This window comes from Oryzias latipes, chromosome 1, assembly GCF_053564925.1.
Source record: "Oryzias latipes strain Hd-rR chromosome 1, Olatipes_Hd-rR_3.1".
Lineage (NCBI taxonomy): Eukaryota > Metazoa > Chordata > Actinopteri > Beloniformes > Adrianichthyidae > Oryzias > Oryzias latipes.
In genome coordinates, this window is record NC_136237.1 from 881,128 (window position 1) to 896,759 (window position 15,632).

The window sequence follows — 15,632 nt, forward strand, 5'->3', positions numbered from 1 at the left end:
GTCCCATTCGTGCAGCTTCTAACTGGTCTGACACCTGAACCAGGTGACTGTCAGTCAGTTAGGCAGGAACTAGCAGAAAAGGTTCCTCTGGACCTGGAGTTCCCCGCTGCTGATCTACCAACAGAACTTCCAGAAGGTGTTTCAGGATTGGAGAGGTTCTGTTTCATTTGCAGATCTTGACTCTACCAAGTTTCAGCTGCAGTGCCTTCCTCCAGAAACTCGACCAATCCAGACGCTCTGCCTTGGAGATCTTTGCAGTTCTTCTTCTGAACTGACAGGATGTAGTGTGGGATCAGCTGATCCTAGTCCTGGATGTGAAGAGTTCTTGCAGGAAACCAGTTGCACGTGTTTGCATGTTGGCACATGTTTGAACAAAGGCTCCCCCCCCCCCTGCAGTCGTGTTTCCATCACTCCTCTAGATCTCTTTCTGCCTTCACTAAAGCCCTTCCATGGCCTTTCCTTCTCACTGGTCTGTACCGTCACTATTTGTCCTCCCTGAGTCCCACAGATGTAGACACAGACTTGGCCTTGGTACGGAGTAGTGGTTCAGTCCTCACGTCAGCATGTAGGATCCAGAACACTCTTTCCTCCTTTTTTACTCTTTACCACCTCACAGTTTCACTTTATTGAACGCTGCTTCATCCTTCTTCTGTCTTCTTTGCTACATTCTGTACTTTTCCTTATCATAATAATACTTTTCAGTCTTTTCCTTCAGTCACTTCATGAAATAGTCTCTGAATTATTCAGGGATGTAGTTTCCTCCTGTTGCACGAGATCCACGCTGTTCATCAGGGTTTGTTGGAGAAACGGATCATTTTCCATTGATCCACATGGAATGGAATGGAACGGAATAGAATGGAACAGAATGGAATAGAATCGATTAGAATAGAATAGAGTGGAATAGAATGTAATAGAATTGAATAGAATGGAATGGAATGGAATTGAATATAATAGAATGGAATGGAATGGAATGGAATAGAATAGAACGGAATAGAATAGAATGGAATAGAATAGAATGGAATCGAATCGAATCCAATAGAATGGAATGGAATGCAATGGAATAGAATCGATTAGAATAGAATAGAGTGGAATAGAATGGAATATAATTGAATAGAATGGAATGGAACGGAATAGAATGGAATAGAATAGAATAGAATACAACGGAATAGAATGGAATGGAATGGAATCGAATCGAATGGAATGCAATGGAGTAGAATCGATTAGAATAGAATAGAGTGGAATAGAATGGAATAGAATTGAATAGAATGGAATGGAATGGAATTGAATATAATAGAATGGAATGGAATGGAATAGAATAGAACGGAATAGAATAGAATGGACTAGAATGGAATAGAATAGAATGGAATCGAATCCAATAGAATGGAATGGAATGCAATGGAATAGAATCGATTAGAATAGAATAGAGTGGAATAGAATGGAATGGAATTGAATAGAATAGAACGGAATGGAATAGACTAGAATAGAACGGAATGGAATGCAATTGAATAGAATAGAACGGAATGGAATATAATAGAATGGAATGGAATAGAATGGAACGGAACGGAATGGAATAGAATGGAATGGAATAGAATAGAACGGAATAGAATATAATGGACTAAAATAGAATAGAATAGAATAGAATGGAATGGAATCGAATCGAATCCAATGAAATGGAATGCAATGGAATAGAATCGATTAGAATAGAATAGAGTGGAATAGAATGGAATATAATTGAATAGAATGGAATGGAATAGAATAGAATAGAATAGAATGGAATGGAATAGAATGGAATGGAATAGAATGGAACGGAATGGAATGGAATGGAATAGAATAGAATAGAACGGAATAGAATAGAATGAAATGGAATAGAATAGAATAGAACGGAATGGAATAGAATAAAATAGAATAGAATGGAACGGAATCGAATAGAATGGAATGGAATGCAATGGAATAGAATCGATTAGAATAGAATAGAGTGGAATAGAATGGAATATAATTGAATAGAACGGAATGGAATAGAATAGAATGGAATGGAATAGAATAGAATAGAATGGAATGGAATAGAATAGAACGGAATAGAATAGAATGGAATAGAATGGAACGGAATCGAATAGAATAGAATGGAATATAATTGAATAGAACGGAATGGAATAGAATAGAATGGAATGGAATAGAATAGAATGGAATGGAATAGAATAGAACGGAATGGAATAGAATAGAATGGAATAGAATGGAACGGAATCGAATAGAATGGAATGGAATGCAATGGAATAGAATCGATTAGAATAGAGTGGAATAGAATGGAATATAATTGAATAGAATGGAATGGAATTGAATAGAATAGAATGGAATAGAATAGAATTGAACGGAATGGAATAGAATAGAATGGAATGGAATAGAATAGAACGGAATCGAATGGAATAGAGTAGAATGAAATGGAATAGAATAGAACGGAATGGAATAGAATAGAATGGAACGGAATCGAATAGAATGGAATGGAATGGAATAGAATCGATTAGAATAGAATAGAGTGGAATAGGATGGGATATAATTGAATAAAATGGAATGGAATTGAATAGAATAGAATAGAATGGAATGGAATAGAATAGAATTGAACGGAATGGAATAGAATAGAATGGAATGGAATGGAAAAGAATAGAACGGAATAGAATGGAATCGAATCAAATCGAATAGAATGGAATTGAATAGAATGGAATGGAATTGAATCGAATGGAATTGAATCGAATGGAATGGAATAGAATTGAATAGAATAGAATAGAGTGGAATGAAATAGATTAGAATAGAATCAAATGCAATGAAACAGAAGTGATTGGAATGAAATGGAATGGAATGGAACAGAATAGACTAGAATACTTGTCACCCTACTAGCACAAAATGAAGGCGGCCATCATGTCAAGGCGCATTAGCAGTCATCAGTGTGGAAGCCAATAATAGAAGCAATGCTAAAGCGGTCGGCTCACTACGCTTTAACTTTGTTTTCTGATCCAGACATCTGAGATGGCGGCCAACAAAATGTTGTCGTGCATTGATGTCCACTGATGATGAAGCTGCTTTTTCTAACTGCACTAATTCTATGATTCTGTAAGCGGGCAGCAGGAAGTCATCCTTTGCACTGGTACAAGTCGTTCATCCTGAGGGGACCAGCTTCCTTTTTCTGTTCGTTTAACTCTGAATCTCAGGACAACCGAACCCTCCTGGCTTATGACCATGGAAAGTGTTTTTAGGGAATGCAGGGGAACCGGTATTTACAACATTACTTCATCCAAAATGAGGCTCTTGTTCTTAATGCGGCACTGAGGAACAAATATTCAAATCAAACTTTATTTATAGATCACTTTTCCAAAATGCTTTACATAATGACCAACAAAAATAATAATATAAAAACAAGCACAAAAATTCAAATAGAGCCCCCTCCCCAGACCTACACACAACTCCCCATCCCTTTTTAATGTTGAGGTTAAACATTTGCATTGACCGGGTACTAAGAGTCACTGCAATCAGACAATTTGAAGGTTTTACTTTAACCTCTTCAGACCTGGCGTCCCCATCTGGATTCTACTACCACAGCAGAATCTGATCTGAAGAAGTTTGTAGTTGTTCTTGGTTCAGTCTCAGAGAACCCTGTCAAAAATGCTAATGCCACGGTCCGGGTGAATACTCAGTTCTGATTGGCTGCTGGGTGTGGCTTAAAAAGTGACAACCCCACGCCAATAAAAGTAGTTCTGGTCACCTAGCTTAAATGTTTCGTATCACTGCTCTGGCTTCTTTACAATAAACTTTATCTTCATCATCTGGACACAAACAAACGGTTAGAGGAGAACTTTCTCTCTGAACTGATGCTTTATTTAACACATCGTGATCATCAGCATAGATATCGCTTCCCTTTGCTGCTGCAGTCCAGGTCGTGCCGGCTCAGCCGTTACCATGACAATGCGCCGCACCAAATTGTCCCTTTTTGTGAAATAGCGATTTAAAATAGAAAAGCAAAGTCCAAGAATAAAGTTCTAAAAATTGATTGAATATTTATTTCTTTTGGAAGTGACCATGGTACAAGCGGGATAATTACCTTCAAGATGTCCAATTAACGGCCTCCGTGGACGGTTGCTTTAGCCAAATCTGTTCATTTCTGACAGTGGACACCTCAAAGGCCATTATTCCTTACAAATCAGACAAGAACTCGGGTCTTTTGAGGTTAAGGGAACATCATGCATCAAAGAGAGAATAAACATTTTGTCTATCAATGTCTGTGTTTTTGTTCCATGCGGGATCCTTGAATTCTTCACGGGGCTGGAGGCATTTTTGTTGTGTTTCCTGCTTTTCTCTTCCTTTTGTTCCGTCTCTGACGTTGACTCAGGCTCATTTGATGTGTTCCTACTTCTCCATTTCCCGACAGGTTGTGTCTGGCACTATGTTAGAGCCAGCTCCTCCTACACCCCCTATTTACCTCCCCTGTGTGACCCCAAGGATGGCCACTTGCTTGTGGATGGTTGCTATGTTAACAATGTCCCAGGTCAGAGTTTGAACATCCACTCACCGAAACCTCCTTCTACCCTCCCCTAAGTTGACAGTCAGTCAAAATGATTGACCCTCCTTGTCTTTGTCTCAAACTCCCACACATAACTAACCCAACTTTTAGCAGGTGGACATTGGGAGCCCATGGTTTGGAAGGAAAGACTTAATACAACATATATCCCAAGAAAGAATAATTCGTGCCCCTTTTAGGGCTCCTCGGATCTTATTCTAGTGCCGATCCTTTTCCCGATCAATTCCACCTCAGTTTACTTGGAGGTTCTCCCAAATCCAAAGCCACATACTTTGTTGATAGGATGTTGGCCTTTGCATGTCTCACCATCTGTTGGTGACAGACAGATGCATGATCCTCCAGTCAGTACGGCCGTTTATGCTGAACGGATCTTTCTCTGAGCTGTGATGTTGTCAGTACAAACAACCTTCTTGTGCTTCATTGCTCTTTTGCTTGAGTGACTAGCTGTTGGTTCCCTGTTAGGTTCTTTAAAGTCCCAGCAGAGTTTGGGTCCATTTGGAGGTTGACCTGAGAATAGATGACAAGTCGAGTGAGCAGCAGTTTGTTGAGGTGTTGAGTGTCTCTCCAAACCCCTCATCGTGTGTTCAGTGACCTGAGTCTGCAGGACTGCTCTGCGACTCTGCATGTCCTGTTCCATCTCTGAGACGATCCTGTCCCGTCTGTCCTACCAGCGCCTGTCCTCTCCCCTTGCTTTTCACCTGCATGCAGGGCCTGTGGGGTTCTGACTCCTGTACCTCGATCCTGATTCGGATAAACGTGTTCTGGATCCTGCTGTTGCACGTCGTCTTCCTGCAAAGACGAAAGTCGCTGGAAGCTTTTGGTGGTCATGTTTGTGTAGGACGATCCTGCCACATCATTCATACATACTCCATGCACATTGGCACCCCCAGCTTTTCCTAGTGGTGCTTCTTATCCTTCCAACCCATGCAGCACATGGCCTGCACCTGCCCCCTGCTGGCTAATTGCTCCAATGCAGGACTGGGTAGGCTATTTGCTTTTCTGCGATGTTCACTGTGAAAGATCTCCAAGCGTTGTCATGCCAACATCGTCCTGGATTCTATTAAAGGGCCCTTGTGCCAAACGTGCTGATCCATTGATCAAAGGATCATTTTGTAAATCCTAAGAAGACACTTTTGGTGATGACATAGTTTGGAGATTGGAACCAGGTGTCTGTCTGAGTGATGGTTGTCATTAACGTCTACTTTTTGCATAAGTGGCCCAGGCTAATGAGGTTTATGTGACGGGCGCCACAGCTCAGCCTCAGCTGGGGTCAGCCGCCTTCACGGGCGGATTGCTCTGTGTGCGGACGCTCTAGAGAACTGTTAGCCGACATTGAGATGTTATCCCCCCCTCCGTCCCACTCCCTTCTTCCCTGGTGTGCCAGGCTCTCTGTGGCGCTATGTGCGGGCGAGCATGACCCTCTCAGGGTACCTGCCCCCTCTCTGCGACCCCAAAGATGGCAACTTGCTAATGGACGGTGGCTACATCAACAACCTGCCAGGCAAGTACAGGTGTCAGCTCCTGCCACCGCCCCCACCATCAGTGTCTGCCCCCTGTTTCCAGAGAAGAGGGAGGGGGGACTGTGGGGTTCATTGGTTACTGGTGTTCATGGATACAGTGAAGGTCTGGATGATTAGCCCCCTCTTTAAAAACACAGACAGCTGAAATGACGTCATCACATTTTGGAAGTTTTTACTCCCCAGAAACAAAACCGTCCTTTAGGGTTTGTTGAGTTCTGCTGACATCATCAGTCTGTTTCTCACCACGTAGAGGTTCATCTCCTGAGAAATGGAAGGCCCAGTTCTTCCAAAGGGACCGGGTTCTGAGCTCGCACATCCACTGCAGCTCATCTAACAGGTTCTGGGTCGGCCAGCTCGGATCACCTTCTGACCTGTTTTCAAAGCGTTCCCAGCGCTCTTTTCACTGTGATGACATCGTTTTTAGCATAAATCCAAAAACCTGTTGGCATTGTTGAGAACATAGTTTCTGCAGAGCGGCAGGAGTTCATCACAAATTCCCCTCTGAGCTGTGGGCGGGACTGTTGGCGTGGAGCAACCCCGCCCCCCTTCCCTTCTCCATTGCTGAGAGCTCAGAGTAGGGAGCTTGTGGCCCCGCCCACCTTATTTTTTACGTCACAGATACGATCTTTTCGGCGTTTTTACACCTTATCCTGATTCTCAACAATGTGAGTAAAGAAAGAAATCCTCAGAAATGAGATTTGGAGCTTATTTTGTGTGTTCTCCATCTTTCCATCATTCCATGTTTTAGATCATTCCATCCCGAATTGAAGACGGTGTTTTGGGCTGAATATGTCCTACACCCTGTAAAGAGAATGAACTGAAGTGTTTCACATTCAAACATTGTAATGTCTCTTGTTATTTAGAAAACGGATCCATGTGTGCCCCATGGGGGGGGCTAATCCTCTGACCTTTGCTGTAGACCAACAGACGTCTGTTGGTGACCAATAACCTCTGGTTTAGAGTTTTTTCATCTAAAACCAGAACACGTTTCTGCACAAACCTTAGAGGAACACGTCGTCCATGGATGGCATCAAAATGTATTTAACATTTAAAAAGGATCAAACTCAGCGTTATGTTTGGACATGACGTCATACAGACTGATGGCGGTCATGTGAAACTGCGTGTTCTGGTTTACAGGATGAAGAAAGTCTGTTGTTTACTCACGACAACAACATTCGGATGAACAGCCTGCTGTTATATATCACCAAATCAAAGATTTTCAGCCCTTAAACAGTTTGATGCTCTGTCTTTACACGAGTCACCAGGCTGTTTGGTCGTTTTGTGATGGACATGATGGATCATTTTGGGAGATTCTCTCATGGAGCTGGGCGACAGGCGTGTCTGAAAACTTTACATCAGGGATAAGAATGAGATTTGACCTCTGTAAATGGAATAAAACTGGGTTTTTAGGTTCCTGTTTGACATATTCAAACAGTTTCAGAGTCAAAGCAGGAAGAAGTGGATGCGTATGTGGAATAACTTACCATTTGGAGCAGTTGTTGGAATCCTGTCGCCTAACTCCACTCGTCTTTGTGTCAGACTGATGGAAGTGGAATGCTGGTTCTTGTGTCTGTCAGTGTCTCAGACATGTTACGCCGTGGGGGGGCTGTGTTTGTCTGAAGACCCTTCATCCTCATCAGCTGGCAGTGTGGAAGTATCAAAGGGTCATGGCCCCCAGGCCTTCTATGAAGGAGCTGCTCTCAGCATGGATGTGGTCTTCAGATGAACCCCCCCTGCTCTGTCTGTCTGGGAGAAAATGCAGCAGCATAAAGAACTGATGACACACTTGAGGTTTGTGCTCCTATATATGACCTTCTCTGCTAACATGCCGTCTTGGAGAAGCCGTATGTAGTTGTCCTTGGTTCAGTCTCAGAGAACCCTAACTCTGTCCCGCGGTTAATGGGAGAGGTGGTACCGGAGGCCCTGGATAGGGTAGCTTCCCTTTTGCAGGACTCAGCGGGTATCCTTCATATTACGCTCAGCGTAGTCCGCCTGGGAGTCAGAAAGCTCAAAGTAACGCCGTCGTCCTTCTGCTGCTGCGTTTTGTCCGACTCTGTGACTACATGGCTGTAAAACTATTCTTCCACGTCCAACAGCGGACATTGCTAGGAACACAGGGGCCAGAACGGTCATTGCCATCGATGTGGGTAGTCAGGATGAGACTGACCTTTGTAACTATGGCGACAGCCTCTCTGGCTGGTGGCTTCTGTGGAAACGAATCAATCCTTGGGCAGAAAAAGTAAAGGTACGCAACATCCGAGTACAAGTATGAAGTCTGAGTTGAAAGAGGAAGCCACGTTGAACTGGTGCTTCCAATCAAACCCCTCCCACAGGTTCCAGACATGGCAGAGATCCAGTCACGGTTGGCGTATGTGTCGTGTGTGCGGCAGCTGGAGGTGGTGAAGAAGAGCGCTTACTGTGAGTACATCAGACCACCTATAGACCGCTTCAAGACCATGGACTTTGGAAAGTTTGATGAGATCTACGTGAGTTACATCCTGTCCATCAAGTCCTTTTTGCAACTGCGGCTGTGGTTGGCCCCCATGTTTTAGCGACCCTGTGTTTCAGGACGTGGGCTACCAGCACGGCAAGTTGTTGTTCACGGGCTGGGCTCGAGGCGACATCATCGACAACATGCTGAAGGATCACCGTTCAGCCGACTACAACGACTGCAAGAGAACCGACGTGAGAAGAACCGTGTACTTCCTACCATTGACTGTATCAGAGAACTGGACGGAGTCAGTGTGACGCCATCCATGGAAGGTTCATTAATGCACTTAGTTCAGTCATGATGCGGACAACAACGCCATGTTGGAGCCAGAAATCGCCAGTAAGCAGGGATTGGTCTGAGCCAACGTTTCTATAGCAACCACTCTCTCCAATCAGGAGTGAGCTTGTTGGAAGGCCACACCCCCACCACTGAAAGCAGTCAAACGTTTTGAACGTTAGACGTGAGGGCCAGCAGGCTCCACCTACTTCCATCTGATTGGTCAGTTTGTAACTTGAAAAACTTGAACTACAGAAAAAAAATCATAAAAAGAAAAGTTGATTATGAAGAACATTTTAGAAACGGTGTCAGAGTTTTAGGGTGTATTCAGGCCGGAAGTCCTTTGTTCTGGTTCTAGTCCTGAACGTTGTGTCTGGTCTGCATTCAGACTGGCATCAACTGTTACCAAAACCACGTGACTACAGATCTCTTCAGTCATTGGCCAGGAACTACGAGGGCGGAGCAGAACATCAAGGGAAAGACAGACGTGCTGCTTCACAATCCTTTTCTGGGCCGTTAACTTATCAGACTTTATTAGTCGATTACCACTTTTTAACGTTTTTGACATAGTTAAAAACAATTAAAGCAAAATTTGCTATAATTATATTTATTTCTGCTATTACCTGGCACAAGACATCTTCTCGTGTTTCACATGATCAATGTTCTTTTAAACCTACAAACACTTTCACTCAGTCCAGTTCTCACATACAGTCAGTGGTTGTTGTGCACAAATGTTGTGTCGGTGTCGTGTGAAAGTGACGGTTCTTTATTTCTGACTGAAACTGTTGTTTCCCAGATTGTCACGTGTCCAGCTGCTGACTTCACCGACCTGGCAGAGATCGTGTCCCGGATAGAGCCGGTCCAGACCTACGTAGGCCCTGAAGGTACGAGTGTCTTCCAGCTGGCAACAGATTCACACTGTACAATACATCTGAACAAGTCTTCATCAATTTCAAGGATATTTGATGGAAAACATAGTTACGATACTTTTCAAAACCCTTTTTCTGTTCCATTTGTTGAAAATCTGTGTTTGTTGCAGAGGAGTCCGACTATCTGACGGAGTATGAGGAGGATGGGATGGACACGGTGAGAGAGGCAGAAGGAGAGGAGGAGGATGAGACTGAAGACCCCGAGGATCAGTCCCCCGGAGATTGGGCCCAGAATGGAATCTTCCAGACTGTTAGTGCACACAGACACTCATGGAGCAGAAACCTGCAGCCGCTCGCGTTCACATCCCAAAACGTCCTGTGAAGTTCCTGTCAGGCTAAAAAACCGGTCAAGTCATGTCTGAGAACAGCAGCACATCATATGAATGTCACTGCTTTGTTAATGAAAGACGAGCTCACTGACGTAGAAACCTGACAAAACATTTAACGTTAAAACTTTTAAAAGAAAGAACCAATGGAATCAATGAGGCGTCCTGTCATTTCTGATGATGGACACTTCATTTTACCGCTGAAACCACCGTCACTTACAAAATTAAAACCTATTTATTATTTATACTTAGTCTATACTACTTAGTTTATACTTTATTTTATATTGTTCTTATTTTTTTTTTACAAGAAGCAGACTATTTGATATGCTGCGTTGTCACGGTAACGGCTCCAGAAGCAGCCTCTAGCTCTGCTGCTGGATGAGGACTAACCAGCAGAGGAAAGCGGTTTATCTGCTAAACGTCACCTTCAGGGACCCAAAGCTTCATTTCAGAGGAAAGTTCTCCTCTTCCCGCTTATCAATGAGGTCAAGGAGACAGAAAGACAACAAAGTGTTTGACAGTAAAGTCCACATTGGTGTTGATGGTCCAATGGGACAGAGGTCCTGTCATGTCCATCATGGAGACATTTGTCTTCTGCTGGGATCGACTGTGGAACGACGTCTGTCCACCTATGTTCCACTTTTCTGTTGTCCAAAAAACCAAAAGATGGGTGGTCCTGCCAGAAGACCTGGAACCAGTACCAAGTCTGATGCTAGTTGACTTTGACAGTGATGACATCACGGTCATCACTACTAGATCATTCTAAACGTTCACTACTCTCAGAGGAAACTCACTCAGATCTTCCTGAAAGGTTTTCTAGAACGTGTCCTTCGTTATCTGACTGGAATCATTGATTGGGGAAAAGTCCTTCTTGTTCCTCCGGCGCCGTTTGTGCCGGTGTAGCACAGCAGTGAGCCGGCACCAACATGGCGTCCAACATAACCCGTGGCGCGGCGCCTCTATCCTAGATAGTTGATTGACAGCAGCTAATAGGACCAGTTTTTCATGCCTACACAGACCACGTCTACATGACAGAAACATTTCTGAGGAGGTAGCGGCGCTCCACTCCTGTTGTGGATAAGACACGCCCACTTTATGTAGAAGGTTCTCTCCAACAACAGTAAGACCCAGGTTTTCATGCAGTACAGATTATTGGAAATGATCTCCAAAGTCTTGACCAAAAAGACCGACATGTAATTCTCTGCTCTCCTGTGTAAATATTAATTACTATTTGGTACTCAGATCTACTGCAGTAACAAAGTATCTTTAAAATTCACACCAGTAAACAGTAAATGTTATTTTGCAGGATGAGGAGAAGTCTGTGCGGAAACGCAGGAAACTCACCAGTGACTCCAACGTCTCTGAAGTGTCAGACTGCTGACGGGACGTCCTGGCGGCGCCTGAGGGTCACGGGGTCACGTCCTTCCAAGGCTGGACATGCAGAGGCCATGCTCACGGAGCTCTGGGCAATGTTTGGGTTTTCTGGAAACGTTCATTTTCAAAGCTGTTTCATTGTTTTTGCATGGAGTGGCTTCCTACTGAAACCAGAATTGTGAAGAAGAACTGAGCCCCCGAGCCTTTAGCCCCCTCAGAATGGGGCTCCTGATGCAGGCGGGTGTGATGACGCTGCACTTCAGATTTGGAAAGCTTGGAGAAGCTGAAACGCACCAGAGAGGAGCGTCAGGCCAAAGTTCAGGTGACGTAGAACGGCGGCTGTACTGTACTGTTGAAAGAAAATGAAGACGAGACTGAAACGTAAAAACTGGAGAAGAAAGATCGACTGAAGAAAAGGAAGAACGGCTGAAGAAAAGGAAGAACGACTGAAGAAAAGGAAGAACGACTGAAGAAAAGGAAGAACGGCTGAAGAAAAGGAAGAACGACTGAAGAAAAGGAAGAACGGCTGAGAGCTCGACAGGAGGATGAAGATGGAGATCATCGGTTAAAGCTTTTCACCTTTTCTGTAGGAATGGACGTTCTCAACAAAGGAGGGTTTTTTCTTTATTTGCACACAGTCACACTCAGGACTCTGGGTTTCTGCACAGATCACCTCTGAACGCATAAAGCCGATCTGAGAGTTTACCTTTCCAAAGGATCATCGATGAAATGCTGAAATCCTGAGCCAACCTCAAACTTCAACTGGCAGAAAGTCACTGGAAAAGGGAATTCTTGAATGAATCTACATAAAAAACATATTTATCTATGTCCACCAGTCATTCTTAAGATGATGCTTTGCTCTCACATACATTTCACCACTAAACTGTCATCATTGACAGACCTGCTTTTGTGTTAAAATAGCTTTTGGAGCTAAATCAGGACAGTGGTTTGGTCTTTATTTGATTAACTTGGCTTTAGCTTTTTTGCACTGAAAAATCTAAAGTAGTTCTTTACAGACGGTGTGTCAGAAAATGTTATATTTGCCAAAATCCTGACATGAGAACTTTTAAGGAATACAGCTAGACTAATTTATTATGCATACTGAGAATAAAGACGATGTGCATCCTGTGTACTGTGACTTCATGTCCCACTCCTCAGCTGTTTATCACTGACAGACAACACGGTTTCTATACTTGAAGGTATGGCAAGCAAAAAGAGTCATAAAGAACGGCCTTTTGGCCATCAAAAAGATTTCTGTATGGTCAAGACAAAGAAAGCCTGTTTTCATTTTTAATAGTTTATTAATGTAATGCATGTCAAATCTAAAAGAAACATTAAAAACAACCAGAATAACGCTGTTGCTAAAAGTTAGCAAAAGAAAGAGACAGAAAACACAGAATCTGCCGCTCTGAGTCCAACTCACAATTCCCTTCAATATCAGAGCAGCCGCTTCAAGCACACGGCGAATGCAGACAACATTCTGTCAAACATACAACCCGCGCGGTTTGTACGCCATAAAACGCTGCTTTTCATGCCCGTCTTGGGACGACGCAATAGGGCATCAATTACGTTACTTTTGAAGGTGCCAAAACGCCGTTCTCTGCGCCGCTTTTCCCGGGGATTTCTGACTCTTTTTGCTTGCCATAAAGAGGACCCGGGGCCCCCAGGCGTTCTCCTCAGATCCATCTCCCGGCGCCTGAAGGAGGTCTGGAGATCGGCCAAGAACAGGTTCCTCCAAGCTAGAGGCCTGCGCTTCAACGAGGACCCACCAGAGGAGGCCAGGGAGAATCCGCAGAGGGCGTGGCCTAAAATCCAGGAGGCTGGCGAGGAGGGAAAGGCGGTATTTGTGGGAAGTCGTGGGTTTATAAACGGGTCAGAAGTTCACCCATAAACGGGAATTTTCCTATGATGTGTAGAACTCTGTTTTCCTCTGCACTCTCAGGTATTTAATTTAGTGTTTTTTACGTTTTCTGTCAGTTTCATATTTGAGATGATTGTTTTTTTAATCATCAGCTGAGCAGACAGACGGGAGCTGAAGGCCTCTGATGTTGGACACATTTTACTGTTACAGCAGGCGGGTCCGGATCTTCTGACACACCAGGTGTTTATTTGAATAAACCCCTTTTGTAATTTAGACTGAACTTTATTGATATTGATTACATCTGTCTCCTTTTTTTGTTGGACCGGATTTTTTTCTAAATTTAGTGCATCAGCAGACAACATACGTGTGATGTCATGAACACGGATCAGGCCATCATTCCAGTCCAATGTGTGGACAGACTGTGAATAAAGTCATGTGACCATCCAGTGTCTAGAATGTTCTAAGAATGTTCCCTTTGGATTCTCTGGATGTGGAAAAACAACAGTGGTGAACTTTAGGAAACTAACATGTGAATGGATTTGACATTCATTCTAGTTTACTTGTTGGTTTGGACACAGATTTCATTTAACTTGATGATCTGGAAGAAATCCAAGAATCTGGAAAACTGTTCAGTAGCAGGAATTTCTGTCTGGATGAAGATGATCTGGATCCACTTTAGGGCAGAGGATTGGATCAAAATGAACATGAATCAACTGAATCGTATGGTCAACCACAAACGATGACATGAATCAAGTCATTATTTAAATGAATTGTTACACCGCAACTAAATTTTCTCATAATTTTAGTAAATTGATCACAGGGTAGTAAAAACTTTACTACCAGGAACAAAGTTGAAAGTAGAAACCTTGGTGTCTTAAAGATCTAACGTCTCTGATGGTTTCTGAGAACTGCAGTCCTCTGAGTCCTGCAGCAGATGGAGACAGAATTCCTCTGTTTGAACATAAGAACCTCTGTGGTTCAGGTGAGGACAACTTTGAACTCGTCAGCTGATATGATTTTAACGAAAACCCTTTTAAAAAAATGCATCCTTTGACAAACAAGAGAGGTTTTGCTAGATCTAGAAGAATGAGGAATATAAATAAAGACAGGGTTTCCTGATGCTCTCAGCAGGATTTTAACGTGGAGGTTGAGAAGCAGCTGGCAGTAACAGAAAACAGCCCCTTTAGTGGCCAATAGCAGATTTACCTGAGCTTGGGTGTTCAGGTGAGGACATGCTGAATGCTAATGTGTTCATTTCGTGCCTGACTGCAGGTCAATGACAACTTTAGAGGAAAGTGGAGGAAATTTTCGAGCCTGCTGCCTTCCAACGCCTGAAATGATCAAAGCAACACATGACAGAAACGAACAGAAATCTGCTGCCAGAAAATAAATCCGTCACCGTCAAATATAAGGAAATTTACATTACTAGCAAACATGTCAATAGTTTTATCTCTGCTGGAGAAAAGCTGTTGCCATAGCAACTCTTGTTTTGATGGACAGCAGATGCCTCAGACAGTGAATCATTCCTGATCTGATCTCTCAGAAGGAGCAGCTGCCCGGTGGTGCAGTGGTTAGCACTCTCGCAGTGAAAGGGCTCTGGTTCGAATCCTGGCCGGGTCCTTTCTGTGTGCAGTTTGCATGTTCCCTCCGTGCACACGGGGGTTTCCCTGGCTTCATAGGATGTCTGTGTGTACTTCTCTGTGTTGTCCAGCAGCACACTGGTGGACTGTCCAGTGTGTACCCAGCCGTCAGCCCCCATTTGGGAATCAATCAGCTCTATGAAATGGACAGAATTCTCATTTTAGCTTGTTTCCTCAAACCGGACTGAAGAGTGTCAAAGTTTGCAAAGCTGGAACAGAGGTCAGAACTGCTAAAAACCACGTCTGCCTCCACAACCCCCTCCCCACACAATCACACTGTTGCCATGGCAGCCATGCAAAAAAGGCTCCCAGATGGCTTTTCTGTACTTTCTTAATCTTCTTACATGTGTTTGTTACAATAAAAGACATAAAATCTATAAGTACAGGAAATTATAGAAAATTGACGTCATTGTTTTCACATGGAGTCCCCGTGGTTTTATTAAACATGCTACACGTTTGTCTCAGTTGGGCACAGGCAGCAGTATGGGAGGAACTGCAGGCGGCATTACGCTATGCAGCTCTGGTAAAGAGGTAGAGTGGTCAACCTCTGATTGGAATATCATAGTTTTGGTTCCCGCCATAAGTCAAAATATCCTTGGGCAAGACACTGACCCTCGCGTCGGGCATTAAGGGAAGGTAGAAAAGTGCAGT

The 15,632-nt window shown here is 43.6% G+C and overlaps 1 protein-coding gene across 10 annotated transcripts in view; it reads left to right on the top strand.

Annotated features, from left to right (window-relative positions):
• Positions 1-12,010, top strand: part of pnpla6 (patatin-like phospholipase domain containing 6) — a 41,534-nt gene extending 29,524 nt beyond the window's left edge. For 4 of the 10 annotated variants that reach the window (XM_020699764.3, XM_078946489.1, XM_078946524.1 and 1 more), the window contains exons 30-37: positions 4,415-4,531; positions 5,949-6,065; positions 8,181-8,329; positions 8,418-8,570; positions 8,653-8,769; positions 9,648-9,735; positions 9,891-10,030; positions 11,413-12,010. In XM_020699764.3, the coding sequence (XP_020555423.1) occupies positions 4,415-4,531; positions 5,949-6,065; positions 8,181-8,329; positions 8,418-8,570; positions 8,653-8,769; positions 9,648-9,735; positions 9,891-10,030; positions 11,413-11,487 (956 nt within the window). In that variant the 3' untranslated portion in view covers positions 11,488-12,010. Of the gene's footprint in view, positions 1-173; positions 1,334-4,414; positions 4,806-5,948; positions 6,066-8,180; positions 8,330-8,417; positions 8,571-8,652; positions 8,770-9,647; positions 9,736-9,890; positions 10,031-11,412 lie in introns of those variants that run through there. The other 6 variants (XM_020699766.3, XM_078946643.1, XM_020699767.3 and 3 more) reach the window with 5 other exon arrangements.
• The last annotated feature ends 3,622 nt before the right edge of the window (positions 12,011-15,632 follow it).